Source organism: Patagioenas fasciata, chromosome 3 (genome assembly GCF_037038585.1).
Source record: "Patagioenas fasciata isolate bPatFas1 chromosome 3, bPatFas1.hap1, whole genome shotgun sequence".
NCBI classification, from domain to species: Eukaryota; Metazoa; Chordata; class Aves; order Columbiformes; family Columbidae; genus Patagioenas; species Patagioenas fasciata.
Genome location: NC_092522.1, coordinates 23220550 through 23247934, shown reverse-complemented (window position 1 = coordinate 23247934; position 27385 = coordinate 23220550). Strand labels below are relative to the sequence as shown.

At 39.1% G+C, this 27385-nt stretch overlaps 1 protein-coding gene across 8 annotated transcripts in view; it reads right to left on the bottom strand.

The window, feature by feature from the left end:
• Positions 1-27385, bottom strand: part of CDC42BPA (CDC42 binding protein kinase alpha) — a 194235-nt gene that overhangs the window by 6073 nt on the left and 160777 nt on the right. For 2 of the 8 annotated variants that reach the window (XM_065834823.2, XM_065834821.2), the window contains 15 exons: positions 25641-25746; positions 24782-24918; positions 24010-24149; positions 23080-23161; positions 21697-21913; positions 20917-20979; positions 19393-19986; positions 17469-17566; positions 15764-15848; positions 14120-14243; positions 12710-12827; positions 6439-6507; positions 6110-6298; positions 1076-1193; positions 46-203 (listed from right to left, as the gene is read on the bottom strand). In XM_065834823.2, the coding sequence (XP_065690895.1) occupies positions 46-203; positions 1076-1193; positions 6110-6298; positions 6439-6507; positions 12710-12827; positions 14120-14243; positions 15764-15848; positions 17469-17566; positions 19393-19986; positions 20917-20979; positions 21697-21913; positions 23080-23161; positions 24010-24149; positions 24782-24918; positions 25641-25746 (2298 nt within the window). Of the gene's footprint in view, positions 1-45; positions 204-1075; positions 1194-6109; positions 6299-6438; positions 6508-6547; positions 8445-8475; positions 10469-12709; positions 12828-14119; positions 14244-15763; positions 15849-17468; positions 17567-19392; positions 19987-20916; positions 20980-21696; positions 21914-23079; positions 23162-24009; positions 24150-24781; positions 24919-25640; positions 25747-27385 lie in introns of those variants that run through there. The other 6 variants (XM_065834825.2, XM_065834824.2, XM_065834822.2 and 3 more) reach the window with 5 other exon arrangements.

Genomic DNA, 27385 nt, shown 5'->3' with positions numbered 1-27385 from the left:
TTTATCAACAGACTTACATTTTCCCCCCTTTCTCCTGCCACTCACCTCTCGCTCATAGTCCCTTGTTGGTGCATCGCTGCCTTGGTCCAGGCCACCAGAGGATAAGGAACCATCTGAAGGCGATGCCATAGGCTGACGCTTTGCTCCATAGCTACCTCCTGAGAATTCCCTCCGCAAAGCACTGCCGTTTTGTGCAGACGATCCTAAAACGTGCGCAGGAATTAAACTGCGTTACAGACGCCCGCTCAAGGCACTCAAAAGTTGTTAGCTGCTTCTCTGGGTACTTCTGCTTTCCTCCAGCACGGCCCAAGATACTCAGCTCATGGCTTGCAGGCTGCCTGGCCTTTTACCCTGTCTGCTGCCAGCTGCAGCTTTTCCTGGGGATCCCTTGGTCCCTCCCTTGGCATGTCAGCATCAGCACACTTGCAGGTACAGACCCAGCAAACAGACTCTGCAAACAGCGGCCAATGTGCAACAATCGCAATGTGCGCCACAGCAAGGGAAAACACCCAGAAAAGCTGGGACACCAGTCTTGCCTCTGTTTTCACATGGTCCACTATCGAGTCGCTTGCCTGGTCTCGGTACACGTGACTGTGCTGACTCTGGCACACAAAGGCAGCACTAGGAAAGGTGTTTGCAATGCAATGCAACTCTTCTCACCAGCAGCCAGTTTTCTACTGCTTTCTCTTCGCACTAGCAGCGAGAGAGGCATCAAGAGCTCTACACAGTTCAGCAACAAAATTGATGCATGGAACCGGTGAACAACTTGCTGCTGATTTAAAACATTTAAGCAGCAGCAAAGCAGTCCCAAGAATAAGAATGTAATGTTGATCCTGACATCAGTCTTAAAAATTTGAGAACTTACAAATGTAGGGCTCTCAAAAGTGCTAGCTGCTTATCCATGAGCTCCTTTGAAAGCAAGATTAAAATACTGTGCTTCCCCTCCATGGGAACACAGTCAGCCATCCCTTCTGGAAACCCTGTCTAGTGGCAATACGGATAGAAGCAATTCCAGACAACCATTTTGCTAAAATACTTGTGCATAGACCCCAAAGCAACACTGTAGTTTGCTTACGTGCTGCTAACCCGCTGCTTGCACTCATCGATCGTCCCGGTTCTGTGCGCGATTTCGTGATTGATGGGATACTGACAGAGCCACTGAACATGGTCCGACTTTCCTGAGGCCGAAGATTCTGCAATGCAGACACACACAATGACATATTTACTTATTGACTGCCGGCTCAGCCTTGGATGTTATGAAGGAAGGCCCCAAAATACATTAAAACCCCAACCTTACCAGAGCTGAATTATCTGGGCAGCAAGTCAGCAAAATTCGCAAAATAATATTCTGCAGTTTAGTGCAGAGACTGGAAGCACACGGCAACGCGACAGAGAAGTGTTGAATTACATGGACATATGCAGACAACTGAAAAAGTATATCTAATAATTCAAGAATTTCCTTGAAAGGATGGTTTGCAAGCCTCATTAAGCTGCTATAGATAAGTCATATTGCATAATGCATTCTTTCTGAACACAGGCTTCCAAGGATCTTATTAAAATTACTCTCTTTGATGCCATGGTTTGGGCCATACATGTGTAACTTTATACAATAACCATGTTAATCCCTAATGCCTGCAGAGTTATGAACACACAGTGGATCAATCTGTATTTCATTTACTTATCTAATTCCAAAGGTATTAACAGCATTACTCCACACCTACACCAGTTCAGCCAAAGTGAGAATCAGCCTCCTGTTTTCAGCCCGTTCAAAGATGACCAGAGCACCTGCCACTGTTTTTCTACATATTTTGATTATCGCTCCTGTTTTGCATCCTGAGATCCCGTGTGATTTTCTAAATTGGTAAGTTACCGGACTGACGTGGTCCTTTACTGAAGGAAGAAATAAACCACAATTTCTCTACATGGACATGGTAGTTCCTTAAACCTAAGTTGTCACTAAAAGAAGGGAAAAGAGCACTTTGAGGTGAGTTCTGGGAGATTTTATTTCAGCTTCTGTTAACTCACAGTTGATCTAAGGGGAAAAGGCTTCTCAGCTTATTTAGCCCATCTTTCTGTATACGAGTCGGTTTCTTAGGACAGAGGGACTTTCTATTGCCCATGTGTATCATTTCATCTCTGGCTAAATAATGGTTAGACTCGATCTCAAAGGTCTTTTCCAACCTAAGTAATTCTGTGATTCTATGAGACTTCATCCTGCTCCTAACATGATTTGCACTACTAAGTCACCATCATTAACTAAAATTAGGTTTAGGGAACCTTTACAGATGCAGAATGTGAAAAGAACTACAGGTAGCTCTGAGACTTAGTTTACTTCCACTTTACAAAACACCCCCTGCAATAACTGTTAATTTCTTCCTATTTATATATAATTATTTCCCCATCCTCACTCTGAGATAAAGCAGCCACATATAAAGCAAGTTGCAATTGCAATGCCTTTTTAAACTATGAAAATTCAGACCAGACAATGATTCCAACCCCCCACAAGGGTATTTTTTCAGAGACCCACAGCTACTACTCATTTCTCTACCTGTATTTTAAAATGGATAATTAAATAGAGGCTTTGTAGGAACAGATTTGATACAGTTCAGACTTTTTCAGATAATTGTTACCAACCTGCTGTTAAATGCAGCCTTACCATGATCCTTAGAGTCGCTGCTCTAACAAACCCCTTTGCTCTTACAGTTAACCCTTTGCTTCTCATTCTCCCAGTGGGCTAGAAATGCCTGATTTTTAACATGCAACAGACAAGGAAGAATCGAAATCTCTCCTCCTGTTCCCAGATCTCTCTCAAACACCAACAAAAGAGAATCAGAGACCTTACCAATAAAAAAAAAATAAATTAATTGTCTCCTTATCCATTGCTGCACGATTCTCAATGAAGATTTATACCTGAAGGCTTAAAAAAGTCTGTTAAATCATTTGTAGGATCATACTGCTGTCTCTTGTTTACCTTGCCCTGTTCTTTTTTTTTTTTAAATGTGAACAACCAACCTACTTTGCAGTACAAAATACTCAATTTCTGCCCCTGTGTCCTTCGCCACACAATAATGTGAGTTGCAGGTGAGAGTATGAGCATCCTGGCTGTACATAAACCATGGAGGCTCCCCTGACAATCCACAGAGGAACTAGAACTAATGGGCTCAGGAATAAGCTACTGCTGTGTTTTGAGAAACGAAGGAAAGCCAAGGGCAGCACCATGCAGACATGTGGTTAGTACACTGGAGCTGCAAGGAAGGTCTTCAGTACTTGTATAAACCTACAATGGCTCATTTTGCAAAGAGAACAATTATGTTTAATGATAAAGTGATTAAAGCTCCTTATCAGCGACTGCAAACACGCAGGCATCACGGGAAGGAGGGACCCAGTGGGTGCATGAAAGAGACTCATTTCTTTTAATAGTGTATTCTAATGATGATTATTTTTCATGACCTCAGTTTGCAAAGTCCATGTAATTCCTTGTAGAAAGTTTCTCCACAAAGCAAATCTTTCACTGTTCTTTGTTCTAAAAATAAAATAAGCACATGCCAGAGACCCTGGCATTTTGGACCAAAACCCCTGGAAAGTCATATGCACATGATGCAGAAAGGGAATTCAAAGGAAAATAAATGGCAGTTATTAGCAGTAATTATAAAGCAGCAAAATGCAGCAAGTTAAAAACAAAGGGGAAAAAAAAGAAACCTGAGCTTGCATTACTTAGAAGAGAGAGACAAAAACCCCTCATTTAGAGCAACAATTCAAATCCCAGCAGGGAAATTCACCCCACTGCTGAACCGAATGGAGAAAGGTGGGGGAAGAGTAAAAAAAACTGAAATATCAGCAGCAGAGAAGCTGCTTGCTGAGCAAAGTGAATCACTGTGAAATAGGGTGCAAGGCCCAATGAGTTCAGTGCGTCCATTGCCAGGAGGGCCGGGAGCTGCTGCGGCGCTGTGTCTGTGTTCGTGCAATCACTGCTGCGCCGGCGGCTCCGCAGGGACACCGAGCACCCACGGCCCCCACGCTGCCTGCTCAGGAGTGGGGCCAGAACAGCCACACGGGCCAACTGAGCAGTTACAACGCCCACAGGGACTTGTTCAGCTCTGCTTCTCTGGCCATCCTGCTGCTCCTTGTTGTTTTGGGTTTTCTGTTTTTAAGTAGCCTTCTGTTCACTACATTATAAACCTGAGCTTTTTAATTCTGCCATTAAATAATACGATAGACTCCAAAAGCCTACTTTAATCGGTCATTTTTCAATTCCCCTATGGATTCCATGCTTGTTTGGTTCCATTACCACAGTCCCCTCGGAGGGAGTACTAGCCCTTCTCACACTAAAATCTCCAGAAACAAAGCGGGGATTGGACACACACAACACCAAAATTCGCAGCCTTGCTTTCCATACAGCTTACAGCTGTTCTACCCTCAAGCCACCAAGGAGTCAAAGAGCTTTTCTTCACACAGGACTAAACCTCTAGTGCTCCAAGGAGCTAACAGGCTCAAGAACTCAACACTCCAGGTTGCCCACTTTGGTTTTTTTCCTGATTTTTGCTAGAAGGCTGCAATATTAAGATGAAGGATGCTCCTAAAGTAAAAATTAAGAGTTAATTGTCTGAAACACCAGGGGTCATTTCTTGCTGATCCCAGGAAGACTACTCACATGAGAAAGGAAAGGTAGAGGGTGGGTCACAGTCTGGTGATGCATCACTGCATATTAAACATAGAAAATTGTATAGTACAGTTGGATTAAAAAAAACTTTGTTAAAGCCATAACTGAAATACAACTTCAGTGACCCTATAATGATCTTCTAAGAGATAAACAAATTTCAATTTGGCTTAACATTTTTATTTTTTTTTTAATAGAACATTCCTCTTGTGCATTTGCATCTCTCTTCTTACCAGACAAGCCAGGGTAAATACAGACCTGTCATCACAGGGCACATTTTCCAAAATGCTGCAACTTCATTTTTTTAATTACTAATGGCTGTGACAACTGGCACTTCACAACACATAACCAAAGCTTAGCTGTACAAATTTGTTTTGAAGCCATATAGTAGAGATTAATTTTCTTCCTGCATTTTACGTTCGCTCTAGTATTGTATGCAGGTATAGATCCAAAAATCTTCCCAGTGACAGAGATCTAGAACAGCAATGCAAAGGCACTTGAAGCAGCCTGGCAGTGAAGGTTTGCCAGGCGTGTCTGAAGGCCACAGAAACCAACAGGAGCGTTTCCATTACAGCAACAGACACGGCTCAGACCCATACAAAACCTGAGCAACCAACCACCGACACACACCTCTACCTCATAGTTTATTCCTGATTTATCTGCGAATCTGTCCCCAGGAGAACTGCAGGCTACAGCGCAGCACACAATTACAATGCACAGCACGTATGTGTGTGCCTGTTTTTGGATGGCTTGTGTGACCACAGGACCCAGCGACCCCCACCTAGTCAGACTAGGATGCACAATACAACAAAAAAGACAAGATCACTTCTACCCTTCCAGTTTACATTCCAGTTGGAAGGATATCTACAGAACAGTATCTTACCTCAGCTCCTGCTTACCAGGATTAAGAGGATCTACATTGGCAAGTTACCATCTTTAAATTCTGGTCTTGCTTGTACATACTCTAACTTCACTTGTTTACTTTAACCTAGAAACTGAGGCACAACCTGTCTCTCTCTCAATCTATGTACAGTACTGTGTAAACATTCTTGTACACTCCATGATTTCATCATGAACGAGCAATTTGAAAGACTGGTCCAACACAGACAGAATCCAGAACCTTTTCCTAATGCGACCCCATACACAGCGTCCTGCCACTGACTGCCGAGGATGAACCCTGTGGAACAGAGAACTTGTCATTTGAAATTCCCACATCCTTCCTGGTGATCAAAAATGCTATGCTCATAGCTAAAGGTTCAGCCCAGTTGTCATATGCTTCTTCCCTTTTTTCTAAAGCGATGAAGTATCTGTTTCTTGGCATGTCAGAGCTGCAAAAAGACCACAGAAAATCAAAGAAACTGCTCACAAGGGTTTTTCTCCCATGTTAATAGCCAGGCAAAAGGAAAACCACACAGTGTTAGTAGAGTGAACACCTGACTCAGCCGTTCATACCCTCAGAGTCATTAAGTCTGGAGTACCGAGGACAGAGCGCGGAGGCGGGGAAAATGCAGGGTTTATGGAATCGTAAGAGAGGAATTTTTCGGCTGAATTAACAGTCATGTGGTAGATGTGCTCAAAGTTGCTCGGAGAGGAGATCAGACGGGAGTGATGATGATGAGGGAATTGGTAAGGGGAACGCTGCTATCAAAGACAACAGAGAGAGAAAGCAATGAAGGATGGTTGTACAGGTTACATCGGCAACAGCAGTCGGCAAGAGCAGTCAGACATTGACAGAGAGCCAAACAGCAACCCTGCTCGCCCACCAACACACAGGTTCTTACATTGTCACCCCCAGTCCTCCGAGCACCTTCCTTACGTGGTGTCATACGGGCCTGCTGCCCTTGCTGTTGCTAGAACATTAAAAACAAATAAAACTTTTAACTCATTGGGAATCGATTCTAATATTTATTATTATTTGATATTTCAAAGAGCACCACAGTTGTAAAAGGTGCTTTACAGACAGTCAAGAAGCATCAGTTCCCTGCCTTGAGGAGCTTACAATCTAAAATAGACATAACACAAACAAAGGAAGGTGAACACAGGTGAGATGGTGTGGGGAGAAGAAAAGATGAGAATACACAACAGTTAAAGATCATAAGAGATTTCCTTCTGTTATTCATGCATTTTAGCGATACCATTAAAATTAAGTATCACCCGTACAACAAACACAGAGTATTTCTAAGGGGAGGGAACAGTGTTTTGACAGGAGAGGGACAGAGGTTGGGTGGGAAGGAGTTGGTTAGTATCAGACAACTGGGAAAATTTACTGCGCTGCAGACAGACAGACGACCCAAGGCTTCTGTTGTCCTACTCACTCACTGAATCCTCACAGCGCTTTAGTCACCAAGAGACTTCGCTCTGCCCTCTCTCTGTGCTGCAGCAGACTAGTCCCTCAGCAGATAAGGTGCAAAAGTCTTGGGAAATTAAAATGTTTTTAATAGGTCAACGGAGCAATGTGCTCCCAGAGCGTGATGTAAAGAAAGAGAGGGGAGAAATAATCCCACAAATTAAACAGAAACAACTTCTAATTAATCTCTACAGCATGTGCTGACACAAGTGCTCTTGTAATTTAAAGTCATCTCAATTGAGGTTTAATGGGGGAGCATTTCAAGGCTCCATGTTCCTCCCTGTGCCACCTGTACATGTCCAGCAGGGCAGGCTGCGAGGGGGTGGTTTGCCCAGCGGCCACCAGCAAATCAGAACACCTTGTCTGATTTCTAACTTCTAATTTTCTCTTTCCCTTGCCCAACTGATTTCATCACCTTAAAACACATCTGAGTAACGTTAGAAATGTTAGGACTTAAAAAAATAAAATATGGTAAAAATATAGCTTACCCCTCCGCTAAACCTAAGGCACTACTTTTTGTATGTGGAACGTATTAAAGTTTGGAAGAACATTAAGTCACATCGCAATACATATTATCAAACATTATTATTACTGTTCTCTTCAGTTCAGCTGGTGAAATCCAACTTTTTTTTTTTTTTTTTCCCCTAAACACAATTATTATGAGGCTCTGCATGTTAACCAAAAGATCAATTACCACATCATGGCATATAAGACACAATATACATTGAACTGTCATTAGTAAGTTTAGTGGCATCTAAGTATCAGTACAAGAAGCCACCATTTCAAGAATGGTCCATGAAAGCAGACTTTGCCAAGTTATCTGCTCACAACAGAGAACTGGCAGCAAAGCCAGCTACATTCCTAAAAGCCAGTAAGGGAGAAAAGGCAACATCTAAAATGAGAAGCTCAAAAGCAGAGGGTAGGCCAACTGCAGACCATTAAAATATTTAGCCAGCATTCATGGATGTGAGAAAGCCACAATACGGCAACATTTTAAAAACGGTCCTCCATGGAACTTCCTCCATGGACTCCACCATTAGCTGCATGCATGAGGTTCCCACTTTCTTTAAAGAAGCCCAAATCTGAGTAAGTATCCATTTACTCCAAAAGTTTCTCATTTGAAACAAGCAAAGTTTCACACATCATCTAGAATGAAGGTATAATGGCTTATGTATAATGAGGTCAAACTGAAGCATAATGTTCAAATATAATGGCAGTCAAGACTAGCTTTTGTATATGAAATACTTAGGCATGCAGAATATGAAAGCAAAATCAATCCTGTACATCTGATGTACACAGAGAGGTGGTCTGTGCTGCAGTAAGTGCAGTTCCAGATTTCAGATCTTCACTACAAAGGAGCATCCACGATAAAGTGGCTTCAAGGGACAAGAGGGCAGAAGGGAGGCCAGACTGTAAGGCCAGTTAATTGGTGACAGGCTGCTAGGGAAGAAAAACATGTAAATAAATAAGTTTGGGGATATACTAACAGGAACGATTCTAAATTGTACAAAACAAGACAATGACCCAGTTCTAGTATCCACATCAATAAAATACAAATATGTACTGATTACAGCTCTTTTAATGGCAAACAAGCACTTCAGGTTTCTGTTGTGTTGTAGCCCAAAAACTTGTTTGTCAAAGCCAGACCCCTGAGTAACTGCTCGCCAGGAAGAAGAGTGCAAATTTATAATTGACTGATAACCTGTAATATTTTCTCTCTTAAAGCTGATCTCACTCTGAGCCTTGGGCATGTCCGTGCTTGCCCAAACACAGGGCTATATGGGAGTCAAGGGTGCCCATTCATGGAGAGAATGTGGGACCAGGCGAACAGACTGCAATTTGCCATGAACATATCTCACTGTTCACGCCATGTGCCTGTTGCATAGCAAGACATCAGAAACAATGCACAGAGAAAACATCTTTCCTCCTGGTGTGGCTGCCTCAGCAAGGGCAATCCCACGCAGAGAGATGTGTCACACATACATAGGCATGTTTTGTTTACAACACACCAAATAGCCCAGTAGAGTTTAAAATATTCAATTTTTCCAATTTTTGTTTTGTACATTTACAATACAAATTGCATGCTCTAAAGTGGGTCTTTTATAAGCTATCATTAAGAGCACTAGAGGGCAGAGAGGAAGCAATCTCCCCCTGGCTCTGCATCCAGCAGGCAGCTATGCCAGGGAACACATATGCAATGTCTGTCCCCTCCTGCCCACTCATGCAAGGGCCACCGCTACCATATCTAATTCTGCATTTTGTTCAGTTTTTGCCATTTCCCCTGAAAAAGGCAGCAGGGGCAGGTTAGTAGGACTGCAGAGATACATTTTGATTTGATACGCATTGCGCATATGAAGTGAATACGTACAGGGTATTTCAAAAAGATGGACCCAATTTCAAAGCAGTATATTTCAAGGCGGTAACATGTTACACAAACATGTACAAATGGATTAATGAGTTATCTAGCGGTAATCCCTTGAAACTCTATGCCTTGCCCTTTCTAGTGGTAAGAGTTTCATTCATGCGTGGTTCGTGGTTGCAGAGATATAGTGATTTCAAATTGGCTCCACCTTTTTGAAACACCCTGTATATATTCATAAATAAAGGTATTTATTAAAAAAATAGTCATTTGCTTTATGAAGTTCATCCATGGATGCTAGATAAAAGCTAGGCTGAGCTGGCTATTTAGTTTGTAACAATTTCATCCAACACAGAGATTAAATTACCTATTTTCTATTAAAGCCTATTTATTACTAAGGAGCCTTCTGCCTACATAGCACAATACTGACTTCAGTGAAAGCTCATGCTGAATGAACAAATTTGTATCAGTAGATACAGTCAAATTTGAAATTGCTCTACTAATTTGCAAGAAACTGCAAATGGAAAAGCCCAGTCCATTCTTTTATACACTTTCTGCATTCCAGTATCCACTAAAAAAGGAGCTATATCACCTAAAATAGTTGGATGAAGAGAATTTGAGAGAACTCTCAGCCTTGCACTACTTATTCCCCCTAGCGGTAGCCCTCTTTAAATGCAAAAATCTATTTTATCGTCTGTGTTCATAAACAGAAACAGGCACTCACAAAGTGAAATGCTGCAGTCTTTCCCATAGCTCTTTAAAAAGAAATACTTTTTCTCTTGAAACATACTAATCTATTTAAAAATATGAGGAAGATGTTCCAGCTGCAAAACTACCACACATGCCAAGGAGCACAAAAAAAATAGCTATTCACCTTTTTGGAACAAGGTATGAAATAATTCCAAGCCCTTGTAAAGAAACCACTATTAGAGATGAACTGTACACAGGTTTGAATGAGTATTCTTTACCTTGTGCACTGATTCTCCAGGAAACATCCTTTCTTTCCATCCTCTCTTTTAATTCTAAATTTATCTTTCAAATAAAACATCAGACTAAATGCATATCATCATATGCATGTGCAACTCCTTCTCTTGTATATTTGTGCCTGAGAAAGAAAGCAGGTAATTTGGAACAGACTAAATGAAAACTCAGTCCAGCCAAATACCTTACAGGAAGACATTGGAAAAGAAAAAGCTGCCTGGACTGAAGTAGCTCAACACAACAGTTATTTCCTAATCTCAACTTTCCTTTTCAAATTCACACACTTTCAAGTCCTGTGACTGAAGCAATTCTGTACCCGTTAAGTTAGGAATACAAATACAGTATGATATTGCGAGAAGCTGCTGGAAAAATACATGTCAAATTTGCTTTATCTGCAGTGACATCTCCCAGCATTAAGATTGAGTTAAGAATGAGTTTTTAATAGTAAACTTAGAAAGAAGCTGCAGCCGTGGAACAAGTGTGGCAATAAATCCTATATTGTACACATTTTCTAATGTCTTCTCATCACAGAAAGAGACTGATTAATCTCTTTCAAAACATCATACTGATTGGTTAGAAGCAAAGTACCAGCCCTAACTTCAAATATGACTTTTGAGCTAACACAAGACTTGCATAATTACGATGAATTTTAAGATCAAAGCCATTTAGAGATGACGTAGCTGAAGAAATATTAATCCATGTAAGTCTAGAAAAGTCCCTTCTGTGGATAAAATCATTCCTCCTTTCATACTTGCCAGATTTAGAGCTTGATGAAGAAACCTTGCAGCTTTTGATTCCCATGAACTTTCAGCTACTGACGGTGTGAAATGGAATATCTTTTGCCCTAACTTTAGCAGTAGCAGATTATTTTCTGTGCTTGAGTAGAGTCAGAAATATTTCAAAGAACCCACCAGAAATGGAAAAGTGGAAAAACATTCTGATCTATATCCTGCCCTGAAATAAATGATCGTTCTTTGTTTAACATTAGACATGTCTATATTCACATCTAGGTAAGATAAACACTACCTGCCAACTTCCTTGGATTTGTCACGTGTTTTCTAGAATCGGTTCCTTTATTTTTTTATTCATTGATAAACACACGCACACGATGTTGTTTTTTGCTCAATTACACTGCATGTATTTGCTACTGAGAGGTTTCTCAGAGTGTACAAGTAAATACTTGCCCTTCTTTGCATATTCTCATCTAAGGAAAACACAGTGCTGGAAGGGCTCAGTTGCAATGTGCAGATGTTACAGTAAAGTGTAACATAAGAGTATCATTTGCTGCACCAGTGAGATAAAATGAGAATCTAGAGACCAGAGGCTCTGCTCCTCAACAGGTGCAACTGCACGGCACGCTTTATTTTCTAGTCTTACTGTTGTTTCGTTTGGGCTTCTCAGCATCTGAAAAACACAATCTGAACAGCTACTTCTGCACAAACTCCAAGTAATAATGATGATCATTTCAGAAAGCACTGATTTTACACTTCAGACAGTACTAATGCCTGTGTCTTGTGGTGGTACTCATGTCATCTGTTTGATATATTATTTGATCTTTCTTACAGTGCTAATTAGCATCTTCTGAATTACATCTGTGTCATTGTGGACAAGTTTAGAAAACGATACAGAATACACAAACGAGATGCTCAATGTAGCTTGAAGCAAGCAGTATGAACAAAATATTAACTGGTCTTCAGCTCATTAAAAATCTCAGTAACTTCCAGGTGAACACTTCCTGCATAAGGTTTTGTGGAAAGGAACAGGTGTGTGCTATTACATGATTCCTTTTTCCATTTTTAAACTTAAAATGCCAGTTTTTATGTAAGAAGTTCTGTTTCATTGAGACTAGTTGAGTTAAAGTGAAACATAGCATCTTTGGCATGGAAAGAAACTGGGTCACCACACACTGAAACTCCTACAGTTCCACGGTCTGAGGGAAAGACACTGTGAAGAGAGATGCTAAGTTGGAGCTAAACATGGGAAGAGAAGAAAGGAATTGAATGACAGTTCACAGAGAAAGGAATTTCTCTTTCCACTCCCACAAAGAACACAGGTCCAAATCCTCTTAATTTTGTCCCTGCATATGGTTTCTAAAAAAATATCATTAACACTGAAAGGCCAACCTTCCTTAAAATTCAGGAGGAGCTGGCCACTCTTCCTCCTCCCATCGATGCTCAAGTGTCATCCTCTTTGTTTAAATTTTATCACATACAGAAGAGCATCTTCAGCTCATATCCTCTAGTTACACTGCTCCAGATATGAAATACATCAACACACTGAATACAAATTTAAAATTGTATTTGTCTTTCACCTATTTGCAGCCTCTGTTGCAGTCAGTCACTCTCACATGTAGTTTTGTACTTACCATTGGAAGGTCTTTGAGAATCTGTATACCATCTCCTGGACCCATATGTGCTATGTGGTTAAAATTAGTTGGGTTAGAAATTAATTTATTTCTCATTTCTGGATCACGTAGCATCTCCCTGGAAGAGAAAATACTTTATTTGGGTATTTCGTTCCAGGCGAGGATGGACATTTATAAAACACGTACAGCTTTGATTATCAGCTTATTTTAAATGGAAAATAACTATTTAACCATGTTAAAAGTGATAAACCCTTGCTATCAGCACCAGCATGGACAAGCTTCCAGCTTGAAAAGAGGGAATGGGGCCAGAAGAAAAGAATGCTGTTTGCCCATACCCAATAGTTACTGACATTCAAAGAATATACAACCACTATGAGCTGATAAAAAGCTCTGTAAGATGAGGAAAAGCAGAACTCATTTGTGATGCATTATAAAGTGGAGATGAAAATGAAGTACAAAATATGAAAATAGAATTAAAATAATACTGCAGTACCTTTCTCAGTCTGTGGTCAGAATTAAAAGCTCTTCAAAAGGGCAAAGATGCATTTCAGAACTCAGAATAAATGAAATTTTAAAAGACCAAACCGCAATCAGCTCCAAATAGGCAAGAACTGGAATTTTATCTCCACTGTACACAGCTGTTACACTTCTTAGAGGCAAAAAGATAGGAAAGCTGGGAGCCAACCATTGTTGGAAGATGTTGGTAGTTAGAAAACTGAACTGCTCAGTTCTTGGGGTGTAGCTTAGCACAGCAGCAGGGCATCTTTAGTGAGTGACAGTAAATGGTCAGTAACATCCTCTGTGAACACTGTGAGTAGTGCGGATCTATTTTTATTGCCATTTAAGGGAAGCATTTGTGACCTGTTAAAGACTTCTATTAGAAACACATCCTGAAGTCCTATGTTCTCTGAAGAGGCGAGTTTTCTGAGATTTTTAGAATGTTTATGTAGTTGAATTTATAAATCAAAAGAGCAGATGCCTTGGAATACTGCGAGGGTGGAATTGCCTTCAGAAAGAAAAGCAGAACCAGACTCTAAAAGTATTAATAATTAATTCATATGCATAGTTACCAATGTAATCTCCTTTTGCAAAGCATTTATTACAGATCTTCATATATACAGTATATGTGTACACCTATGTACCTATATACAGTATTGAGACATGCATTCCAAATTACAGCTGTTTGACATAATTAATTTGAAGTAATTAATACTTGTGTATCCAGTACATATCCATGTACAAACTGGTATTACCAGAAATTAAACATTGAGGATTAAGGCGGTTGTGAAGAGACACAAGCATCTGAGTGGCATTCCAGAAAGCAACAAATGAAGTACGGCATTGGCATCAGTCGCTGTCCTTCAGGGCCTACAGGCATGTACAGAGGACAAGTACATGTTGAATACCGACCTCCTCTGCTGCATCCTCTCCTCCTCTGGTACTCTGAATGAATAGCGGCGCTTGTTGTTGATGTTTCGAACCATTTGCTTCCGGCTGTTATCTGATGTCTCAGGAACTACCAGTTCATCGCCCTCTGCAATCAATATAAATATGATGATCCAGCGGGACAAGTCATTAGGTATTAATGGAATTTGAACTCAATGGCATTTTCTCTGCTCTTGCTAGTGTTGGACACCACCCATTTCCCATGAAACCTGAACAAATGCTCCTTGGTTTATGGATTTTCTTGGTCTACCTACTGTGTTTTACAGCAACAGACTTAACCTTTCTTCACACACAAGCTGCCATAACTATGTTCCCAAAACACCACTGATTAATTCTTTCAAACAAAACATTGAGGTGGGCAGGAAAGGATCTCCATCCTTTATCTCAAACTTCCTTCGGCAGTTTTCACTGAAAATCACTAGAACGTTCTTGTTTTGCCAGTTGTCTGGAAATTCAATGCAAGACTATTTTTCATTCAGTCCCTGCTAAAAAGAGACTGCTCCTTTTGAAATGTTTGAGCACTGGTGTATTTTGGTGCAACTGTGGGAAAATGGAAGATTTTTTCCACATGTGTGTGTCTGGCCAAGACATCTTTAATAAATACATGAAATGTATAGCAGTGATAATCATACAATAGGAGCGTTACTTTGAATGAATGCTGCAGCTGCTCTGTCTTGTTTTTTACATATGGAGACTAAAGTTACACTTAATAAGCTTGAACATACCCAACACCTACTGCTCACTGCCAAAACAGTTTTGTACGCAACTGAAATCTCTTCTTTCCTTAAGATCAACTGGATATTACATTAACTGTGGGATCTCTAGGCAAGTCTGCAAGTATTTTCCTCTAGCTAAAGCGGTACACCCAGAGGATGTTTGACTGTTTGGCAACCTTTTCTGAAACAGTGAGAAGCATACAGGAACAAACCATCAGCCTTACTTCCGATCCTTATGCTCTCCAGTTTTTTTTCCTCTTCTGCTCTACTTTTAATGTTGAATCTTTGTTAGACTTGAAAATTCTTTCTACATACTCCCACCATATTGCTCCTCTCTACCACTGTCATTCCTTTTCTACCAGTTTGCTTGAGATACTGCCAACAGGAATATATATCTTTCTAGAGTGTCTATTCTCACTATTTTCAGAATAGTTGTTAAAAAAAAGGTTTTGAGCGTTAAATCAAAGCACACCCCCTCTCCATCTAGGAGGTTAAACAAAAGGTTAAGGAAATTTACTCACAACCATGCTTATGAAATAGGCTTTGAAAAGAAAAAAAGGTCAAAAGGACCTTAATTGTGCAGGCATTTTTAGACAGTGTCCTGGCAGGTGACCCCACATTTGCAGGGAACGTCTAGTCATTCTATTTTCTATTTTCCAGTTTTCATTCAAGTCTTCATTAAATATTCAAAAGGGAAAAAAAAAGTTCAGAGCACCTGCCTACCAGACATCATTGCAATCACTGTGGAATCTATAAGCTTTTGCTTTCTCCCAAATTAACAAGCACACGTACATTCGAGAGATCACTGTCTACAATGCACCGATTGAGGCCAAAAAAAATGCTCTTTCTAAACAAAAATGTGCACAATGAAAATTGGCTTCTCTTTACTTACCTGCCATTTTGTTTTTGAAATATATTAATCTAACTGTCTCCAGGCCTAAAAGGTTTAGTGATCCTTCTGTATTCAAGGGTCGTACCTGAAACAAGGAAAATCAGTCCTTGTAGCAGTAATAACTCACATTAATAGAGTGCATCTTATTCTGAAAGCTCCAAGGTATATTATAAACTGTATAAAAGGAGCACTCTGATGAAGCCAACCCAGGAGCTGAACAATGTAACTGGGCAGAGCAGAGCCAGCTCCACAGAAGATCTGCAGGCTGGAGGGAGCAGCATCTCCTATCACCAGTAACACATTCCTGCTCTCAAGAGTAACAACAAGTCAGTCATTAAAGCTATAAAACAATTTTAGATTTGAAACTTCTGTTTGGAGAATGAGTATAGAGGGAGTTGCCTAAAGTTCCACTTAAAGACATAGGGTTAACACTATTCCTCCCAGTACCTAAATAAATAGTTATGTTAGAAGCCTAGTTCATACAACAATTCAATTTTGTCTACTAGATGCACAGAGCAATAAGCTATGCTTTTATTCTGTGCTAGTATCATGTCACAACTATGCTTTATAACTTGATCAGAGTATATACAGCTTGCTGAAACCTACTGGTATCTGTAATTTCCAACTTCAAAAATGAAAGAAGCATTCCACTCTGAATCTGCAACTGGTGTTAGAAACAAAACTCTCCATAATAAACTGCCATTCTTGAGTCTCCGAGATGCAGCAATTCTTGTTTATTGAAAGTAGCTTCATCCATTATATGGGCAGTCTTGAACAAAATATTAATCAAAGTGCTAAATCACATTCTGCTGTATAGAAAAAAAACACTCCAACTGTTTAATAATTTAAACAGTTTTCGATTGGATATCAAAAACAGTAAAGGAAATTTTGTCTAAAAGACCAGATTCTTCTTCTCTCCTTCAGATGGTCAACAGCTGAGCAAGTTTATTTTTGCATTATCTACCCTTACAGTATTGCTGTAGTGCCCTGGTCTGCATCTGACATGTGGGAAATTGATACACAGGGAGACTGAATAACTAACACAAGACCACAAGGATAATTTCTTGTTACTGAAATGACAGCTAAAGAAATTATGTTGACACTAACACAAAGTTGAAGTCAGTCTAAACTATGGGGAAAAAAACTCCACTTCTAGTTTTTCTTTCCAAATATAGTTGAGAAGAAAACTAAATACCAAGGAAGTTTTCAAAGACTTCTTCCTTTTGGTAAGTTATCCAAACCTGACATCATCCTCGTGTTTTAGTATTTGTACTGGTTGAACCAAAATGTTCTAACCCTATCTAACACTGTTCTCATGCAGCAGCAGATAGATCAATTTTTTGCAAACCTGTTTAATTATCCACCTGTTTAACATCCACCATCCTTTGGCAGTAACACAGATGCAATCAGTCCCAGTGAAGCCCAATACAACTGATACCAAGAAACTGCTCTCTAATATCAGCAAGTCCAACATATGAATCTGTTCCAGACCAACCATTCATCTAAAACACTGAAACCACATGCAAAACACATTTCACATCTTATACTTTGAACAAAAAGCACTGGTTTCTTGGCAGTAGCTCTTCTTTTAGTTTGATTGTTTTTAAATGAGCAGTTTTAATGTGCTTAAAAACCCGATATGACTGCAGCAAAGCAATACTGAGTCTAGATATATTTTTTAACTGATATTGAAACAGTAAGCTACCTTTTTGAGAGGAATAGTCTGAATCCACTCCATGGAGTTCACGTCAAAGATATCAATTGCATTTTCACTGTACACGGAGAGGTATGGCGCATTGTAACCTGAGAGGGAATTATTAGGTACAGTGTCACGTGCTTTTAGACATGGCTCAAAATATACCATTTCTCATGGTTTAATCGTATTTATAAAAAAACCCCACACATCCCACAATCCAACAACAATCTTTGCAAACCATGTTTTAACTCAAAAATGATCAAGAAATTTATTCTGAGGGCAAACCAGCACCACCAAAAAGCAAAACCTCCATGACGTTTCTTTTAACTTTGCAGAATCAAACTATATTTTTTGAACTACAAGGGATTACAGTTTACTTTGCCAAACACTGATGTGGTTCAACATCATCTTTCTTTTAAAAGCCCTGTTTTTAAGAGCTCATATTTTGTAAATGATGTGGTAGGAAAATATATTGTTTTTTAATAACTGTCATCTGAATGAACTGAGCTCTTAAGTCTTTGGAGTAGGTACTAAATGAACACCAGTTGGAACTAGGCACCATGACACGGTCATAAAAATCTTCATGTTTCCTTCTAGGTTTAATTCTCTTATTTTCTGGATTGTAAAAATTCTTGTGCTACTTATCTGGCACATTTCCCCAGGATGAAATTTGTTCCACTGGGACCACTTCTAAAGGAGAATTCAGTATTTCCATGTCAGCAACAAGACTGCCATGGTCTGCCAAGACTAACAAGAGCATCCAATTTGTGTTGAAATGTAACAGTTTCTGCTATAAAACATACCTCCGTTCTGAACTGGAATCACATCAAGTCACTTCGTTTAAAGCAATCAAAAAACATTCACAAATATCAATGACCATATAGATGAACTACATGTGAAAATACCTGGTTTTCAATCTATCTCAAAACCTTTTGTATTGATTCATTCATTATCTGAGTCCACTGTAATAATCACACTCTTGCCTGAAAACCCGAAATGACATTACAGCCTGTAAAAGTTGCTCCTTCCAGGTTCAGAAGGGGCTTCACTCAAATGTGGTGAAATGCTCCTCTCCTCTGCAGTGTGACTGCGCTGCTGTCACAGACTGTTTTAAAAATCAGCAGAAGACTGGGCTCATTCACAGACACCCTGAGGACAAATTTGGCTAATCTTTATCTGCATTCAGAAGGAGATTAAAAAGAAGACGACAGGCATTGCAGGTATTTTTTCCTCCAACTGTCACAATGATAAAGCCTCAGCTTTGAAAAAATGTACAATAAATGTTTAACACAATTCTTGCTGGCAACTGAAATCTTGAAAAATTACAGTATTTTTCATTTAAGGTTATGAAATACATTTTTTATACTGCCTGCCATACATTGTATTTGGAAGTGAGGAGGGAAAACTTAAAAATTGATTTAAAAAAAGTAGAGAGGAGATGAATTAGAACAGTGTCATCAAAAACTGCTGAGGAAGAGGGAATGAATGAGTAAGAAAAGGAAAAAAAAACATAAAGTAGGAATAGTCACCATTAGAGAAAAACAAGTCAAACTACCAGATCTTGATGACTCTGAACATCAAGGAAGCTTGAATCAAAATGCTGAGCCGAAGCACAATCTCAGTGCTAGTGAAGGTTCTGTAGGATCTGAGGCTCTTGGCCATTTTAGAGATCAGACCATGTGTTTAGAAACTGGACATCAGAGTTAGAAATCCTGACTCTTGACTCCTCTTTGTGCTACGGCAGTATAGCTCAGTGACAGAGCAGTCAAAACTAGCATAAATAAAGTCAGGAATAAACCCTCTGACTAGACTAAAAATGCTGAGAGCATCCATTTACCTGTCAGGTCATTATCCTTGAACTTAACTTCCTGTGGACATTAATACAAGCAGTGATCACCTCAATGTATAACAGCAAGTACACTGAGACACTTACAGCAGGAAGATGGAGTTGCGGGCCACATCAGTTCTTGCTGTCTAGATCTTCGGCCCTGGCAGTCAACGTAAACCCCTACGCTGCTAAAACACAGCAGGTATTCTTTATTTGAGATTTCGACTGCACAGATGGCGTCAGTTGGCTGCTGCGAGACAAATGATAGCGTGTGGTCATCTGGATGGAGCAGACTGTATGGGCTGCCTTCTCCGTGAAGGGGGTATTTTAAGAAACCTGACTGGTAGCCCACGCAAAGACGGTCACTGAAGATTGACATCCACTGGACATTGCCCTGGACCTGGATCTCCTTGATCTTTTTGTGACGCGTCTTACTCTGATTTAGTTCATAACAGAGGACCTGCCTTTTCATAGCTACACACAGGCAGGTAAGAGCTCCGTGGCGCACGTGTCCAGAAACTATTGACTGACAGCCTTTTGTCTCTGCCAGCTTATAAAACTCAGTCTCCCTTCCATCCAGGGCGGCCATAGGGAAAAGCCGCACGTGCCGGTTTCGTCCTGAGATTACTGCAATGAGCTGTTCGCTTGGGATTAGCTCAATCTGATGAACCTTCTTATTGTCTCCAACACGGATTATCTCTAAAAAAAACCAAACAAAACCCCCCAAAGTCCAAGTAAATAATGTTGAAGTGTGAATTGATTAAAACATACATATTTGTACAGATAAACTATGAAATAATCACAAGAAATCCCCTTTATTGCTTCCCTGCAATATTAAAAAGTACAGAATTAAAATTTGTACTTTAATGCTACCAGACGTAACAATGTTGGATAGACCTTTGGCTTTTCATCATCAGAAAAAAGGAGGAGCACATCCGATGCAATAACAACCGTTGTATTATTTCAGCGTTCATTTCAGAAAATGGTTTTGAGCCACAAAACTACTGAATAAAGGAAAACCATCAAAGAACTGCAACACACAACTAAATATGTTGCTTGTTGAATTAGCTTGGGCATCTGTCATTACATTTGTTTACAATGCTGAACGTAAGTTTTCATCTCATTTCCAAGAAGGTTACAGAAAAGATCAAGCCAGGCTCTTTACCGAGGTGCACAGTATGAGAACAGGCTACATTGGTCACAAATTGAAACAGGGGAGGTTCCAGCTGGACACACAAAGAAGATGCTTCATTTTAAGAATAAATAGACTTTGCAATAGGCAGCCCAGAGAGAGTGTGGAACCTCCATCCTTCAGGATTTTCAAGACCCAATTGGACAAAGCCCTGAGCGACTTGGTCTGAATTCCATATTGAGCCTGATTCAAACAGGAGAACAAAACCGTTGTCTGCATTTCAGATGCTGGATCTTTGTCACTGGAAAGGACACCCAAACCAGAAAGCCCACAGAACACCTTCTTGGTTACCAGCTCTCATATGGGGCTGCCCAGCTGATAATACAGTAAATTAAGAAAAATGAAACCAGAGGATATTGAAAGAGAAAAAAATGTTACAAATTCACATTCGAGTTATTTAATATTAAGGAAATTATTACCAGTTCCTAATCTCTTACCGTCTTTGGTGACATGCACAACAAATAACCCTTCTTCATTCCCCAGAGCTATTCTTTCATGGTCTGTGATATTAAGGGGAAAAAAAAAAAGATATTTTCCTTTGGAAATACTTCTTCAACAACAGTAATCTGATTAACAGAGACAGTTTTTTAATATCTTGAAATAAACAAATATGAAGCCAAACCCAACACATCCATGTAACAACACTGCTAACCTCCCAATCTTTAAAATTTCTGAAAAAAAAAAAAAGTTTTTTCCCATTTCTCCTGTTTGTAGAAGTAACACAAGAAACATCATTTTTAAAAAGCCATCAGAGAACTTAAGCAGACTACCAATTTTTAAATAAATATAATATCATATTTAAATAATCCGAATTGAACATACTTTATGCAGTAGCACTTAAAATTACTAAATTCATTCTCTGCTCTCATGTTTTTTCTTTGGTCCCACATGTAGATTTTGTTAAGTCAGTGATTTATGTCTGTTCTATAGTTTTGCCCAGTTATGGAATTATGTTTACAGAATAACAAAAGAATAATGTCCAATTCTCAGTCAAAATTCCTCATAATTATGAATACGTGTGAACATTCTTAAAGGTCTGACAAAAGTACTGGGTAGTACAATGCACTTCTCTCAAACCCAGGCACATTTCAGTATGGGAAAAGAACACTACATACTACTCTCTATTCAGTAGATAACGCTATTTAACGTTTTTGCAAAAAAAGCACGCTTTTAGCATATGCATTTTTCGCAGAGCTTTCTTCTTATTAATTTCATACCTATGATTGCTGCTGACTGTGTTGTTTTGATGAGGGGCAAGGTGCTGTCATAAGCTTCCTTGGGAAGATAGACTGAGCGGTCTTTGAGTTTGTTCTTCTTCAAGATCCTGTGCAACTCATTGAGCACCCCTACCCACTTGCTTTTCTCATTCTCACCATCTGCTAGAATCAGGATTGAGCACTTATTACTGGATGCAGAGAGCTGGGAAGCTGTGACCTGGAAAATCACAAAACATATATTTTAAGTGGTAAACAATAAAAGAATTCACTGTGACCATTTTTTACAAGGATATCAGATGCCTGTACGTACCCTTTTAATTAGCTGTCTGAACTAAGAATGCAAAAATTTACCCTTAGTTAATACAAAACACTCTATCACAATCAAGAACCCACAGCAGAAAAACCTGTAGATGTGAGTAACTGAGCAAAGAACTGAGAAAACTGTGGCTTTATTCTAAATGCATTTGTACTTATTCTATAATTTGGAAATGTCTGCCCTAAATGAGATAGTAATCTGTTTCTCACAGCAATTTTATAATGAAAAGTATTTCTTACGCAGTATTCTGTATTTTTTTAAAGATCAATAGTTTTCATTAATAGCTTAATAGAATAGGAATGGTCTTTATGGAAAGAATGATCCATGACTGTTTTCCTGTATTTGGTACAGCTTTTATAGACCGAAATGAAAGCCCCTTTTGTCGGTTTCTCTCATCTCAGCATGTAGAGCAATGAGCAGGCTGAAAGCCAGAAAAACAAGAAGTGCAATGGTACAGTAAAGAAATTATAGGGTAATTAATAAGACACCAAAGATATTTCATTGCAGTAAAAAATCCAATAGAATATCTAGTACAAATAAGAATACTAGAAAAAGCCAACAATAGCAAAATCGTGATACCAGATAACAGACATAAATTTTGATGAGTATTTTACACTCCATTTCTATACTGACTACCTGATGAATAGGAGTTTTCAGAGATTCAATGTATATAAACAATGAAAATCTACAAAATAAATACTTCAAGGAATAACAGAATAAATTACACTGAGAAGCAGAAGGCAATTTTAGCAAAGGAAAATGTCAAAAGTCATAACAGAAAAACTTCACATGACTAACAGGAGAAAAGTAAATCTTATTATAAAGGTTAAAAAAAATAAAACCCTTGTAAAGGGGCAATGAGAACTTGTCTAAATGTTCAAGTGCTATTTTTATCATGAAAATTATATATGTACAGATCCTTATGCACTGCTGCAGCTGTCATGGATACCATGCAACCAGAACGTGCAAAGGAAATTCAATACTAGCAAGCTGTCAGTGACTGGACACTGTACATCCCACCGTGAAACCCTCTACTTCTGGGTTACGAGGTTCAACGTAACACTTACCCTGAAAATACAGGGGATATCTTTTCGATTTGCATGGATGACATCGGAGGCCAAGACAGAACTCACTGAAAATTCTTCATCCCTTATGGAAACCACAAACATTATTGGAAAAGAGTTAGAGAGAGTAAAAGCTGTATGTTTGTTACTTATTTTTCCATAGTACCAATGGCTTTGTTTTGTGAAGGACACAATAAGACAGCACTAAGATCAAATTTTTAAAACTATCCTTTCTTTTTTCTGCAGGTGACACTCACAAACGCAATGCTAATTAATTCCTGGAAAATGTTGATGGAGATACATCTATTCAGAGTGTCTGTGTTTTGTCTTTTTAAATTAAAACCTTTAAAACACTTAAAAAATAAGACTGAACCAAGAACACCTCTCCAACTCTTTCATAAAAATCCAAACTCACTGGGAGAGGAACAAACCACTACAGCGGTTTGAGACTACCTGGATAAATTAACCTAGTTCAGAGGTTACTTGGTCGATATGTCAAATATTCTCAACCTTCAGTGAAGCTGGTAGTATTTCAGTAATACAGAAGACAGTGGGAGCAAACTATTTAGCCCTTATGGATCAAAAATGGTATTAATTTTATGCTACAACAGATTTTTGCCCATCTTTCAAAACTCTACTCAATCCCAAAGTAATGTATTTTTCTTCTTTATTCATTCCTGATCTTCTATCCAACTGAACAGATGCATTTTGGCACATGAAGTAGTAATGGCAGTTCAAATTGCCACATATGAACATGCAAGTGGAGTTCAGGCTAACTGAAAATACTGCTTTTCTCTGAGAAATTAGAGGCTCTCAAAGATTACAGTGTTTCATAAAAGCTCTGGAGCTTGCTTACTGATTTCACAAAAAGCAGAAAAAAACCCAACCTCCCAATGCCTCTGAAAAGCTCCCACTCAGCACCAAACAGCTTACCTCATGTCTATGACCTGGCTCACTATCACGCTGGGCTGGGATGCTTTTCCTTCTGCTACATCATACAGGAAGAGTTTAAAATCACAGATCACTGCCAGTGCTCTCTGCCAACCTTTCTTTACTCCAGCTGGTTTTGGTACCTTTAGCAAAATAAATTCTGATCAACTCTCTGTAAGTTTGCATGCAGTCAAAAAGCCAACCGATAATAAAAAAAACCCAAAATTCTCTCACCTAGGCTGACAAGTTTTCATGCAGAGATAACACTAAGCAACATAAGCAATAGCATGGGTGCAGTGAGAGCATCAAACACAGCCATAAAGACAACACAATAGATTATTTAAAACATTCATAGCACCAGATTCTCTGTTCTTATTTCACAAACTCCTTCAAAGCTATATTGACAAATATAGAGAAAAAAACCCATCTCCAGATGGTCAACAGGAATATGGCCAAAACTATGCCGAGTAATTTTTTTAGTATTTATGTCCAAGTAGCCACACCAATGACCCTAAACAGTACTGGCAATAACAGAAAGACTCAAAAACTCACAGGCCCTCAAGGATGATCTGATCTCTAGAGATGGACTATTCAAGACCAACACAAAGCACGATGGCTGACAGAGATGGAGAGAGAATTACTGTTGAAAATGCTAAGAGCTGCTTTGTAAAAATTTGAAGCGATCCCACCTGAAGCCCCAGTTAGAGCTTAATTACAGCTCTGGAAAACAACATATTTAATATATGTGTCCCAAATGCAGCTACCTGATACCTACTCGGACATGTCCTTCATAAGCTGTTCCTATGCCTTTCTGCGGATCTATTCCCAAAGGTCCCTTGGTCTGTTCGGGAGGGATCGGACACACTGCAGGAGCCTTGTCTGCACAGGTCACGTGGCAAGAGAATCCACATACTTGGATGGAGAAGAAAAAAAAGATTTGATGGTTACTTCCTGTGCAGTGCAAAAGCTATAATAATGACAATGACTTTTTTGACCAACAATTGAATAGTTTAACTGAACTGTGCTATACTGAGACAGAAGTTTAAGTCTGAGTACAGCAGCAGTTCATGCTTTTATCTACTCTAAATTCTGATTTTCTCATTTTCAGAGATATACGGATATACAGTCTGGTTTCATCCAGGTAAGAAAGAGCCTAACTAGAAGCTCACACTGAGACAATCTCTATGATTTCCTCTAGGCCCAACTCTACTAGTAACAAACAGCTGGAAGCTCCTCTAAAACATGAGTGACATTCTGTGAACATACAAACCTAGGATAAATTAGTCCTGGGAAGAAGCAAAAGTGGTAGTGAATGTCAAAGCCGTCTGACATTTTGCCCTAAATCAGAAAGCAAAGCTGCTGTCATCATACTTGATCACTGACTGTGGCCCCTTATTGCTATTTTAAGTAAACTGAACTAAGCTCTTTTACCACCAACTGGAATAAGTATGTCCCCAGATAATGAAGTAATCTGTTACGCAAGCTGTTCAAAGTGCTTGGCTCCTACTGTTGAAAGACTGAAGCCCAAGATTATGTTCTGTTATTTAAAATACAAACAGTAGAATCCCACATTATCACACAATTTGTGTCTGTAAGAACTTCAGTGCAGGTTTCCTGCTTTTCCAAGTGCTTACCTTCACAAGTACAGCCCTGTCGTATTAAACCGACCATCAGAGATGTGCATTGATTGCATTTTGTTGGTGTATTAAATGACTTCACTACAAACTGGTGGGCTTTAGGCTGTGAAACAAGCAGACAATGATGTTAGTACGTGTGACACTTCGGAAGAACAGTTCTTTATTTTTTTTTCACAGACATTAGACTGCATAGGTACATTTAATAAGTTAGTTCATTCGTCTTCACTGAAATGAAATCTGAACCCCAACAATTGGGCTGAAAAAATTCCTTATCAGTGCTTGTTATTTATCATTTAAACCATCCTCCGTAAATGAAACCATGGAAACTGGACCTTGTCTCAGAACACGAGTTCGCTTCCATTGCAGATAGGAAAGTCGCCGAAACTACTCCGTTACACACTAGAAGTTGATCTTGTGTTTGTATGTGCTTGGTAGGCACTTGGTGGTCAGTCAAGGTCAACCCACCACAGCATCTTCCAAGCTTCTGTAAGCAGCGTTGCCTTAGTTCAAAGCAAAATATCAGACTTTTTCCAAATCCTAATTTTATGCCACAAAGCATGACAGAGTTCATTTTTATAGTGTCAGGCACAAGCAATTCTCAGAACACCAAATTTAAAAGCACAAGTATAGATGAAGTTAATTTTGAAAGGGATTTTCATTAGTTCTTGGGAACACAGACTACATAAGTGTTTTAATTCTCTCTCTCCCCTCAAGGATGGCAGTGCTGATGCTATGATATCAAGGCTAAATGGCTATGTAATGTGGCAGTATGATTCATGAACAGCCTTATATAAAATCCAGGAAGCTGATTCGCTGGGAGGTTTTATAGAAAAGTAGGTAGTGGTGGCGAAAGGATAAAGCACAGGGTGAACACAAGGCTGTCCACACAACCTGGATAATGTATGTAATCTGAAATAAGAAAATTACACAGACTGCTTTAAGGAGTAGGTATATTAAAATTTTATTCGCTTTTTTGTTTTTCACAGCATAAGATATCACTGCTAAGGGCTCAAACTTCATCCATATTTAATGAAAGTTTTACTGTTACAATGGCAGCTTTCTGTCTACAGATGGATGTCTTGTTTTGAAATTTGCACAGAAACAATACTCTTTAAAAACTGATCCAATCATAAAGTAAGAAGGTTAGGGAACATAATAAATTAGAAAGCAAATCATTACTCACTGAGCATAATAGCTGCAAAAATGAAATGATGTGCACAGTAAAATGTGTTTCACATGGTTCCAAGTGCACTTAGGGTTTTTTTTTTACTAATTGATCTACTAGGACATTGCCAACAGAACACTGATCAAAATTTTTAGCCTTCCTTTACAAAAATAAAGTATTTTGCTACTTTGCAATTTATTGAAGCAGAGAACCAGATCTATTATAAAGACTAACTTCATTGATTAGTCGGAGAAAAACTGTCGTTTTTTTAAATATACAGAAGACTCCTAAGCCATTGAGGTACTTCTGAAACTTTTATGTGAAAATTTTTCCTTTAACAGCTTGTATCTTATTCCTTATTTTCTTGAATATCTGCAATTCACTGTGAACGAGCATACACTGATAGACTTATTTGGCCAACATCAAAATAATTTCAACGACTGATGTAAAGTCAGTGTTCATGCAAGTAAAAAGCCAGAAAAACTGGAATTCCAGTGCTGTAGTGCTGGCTGTGGCGCTCACTCTATGTTGCTTACAAAAAATGCAAATCTATGGTTAGATTTTTGGCTTACTCTTT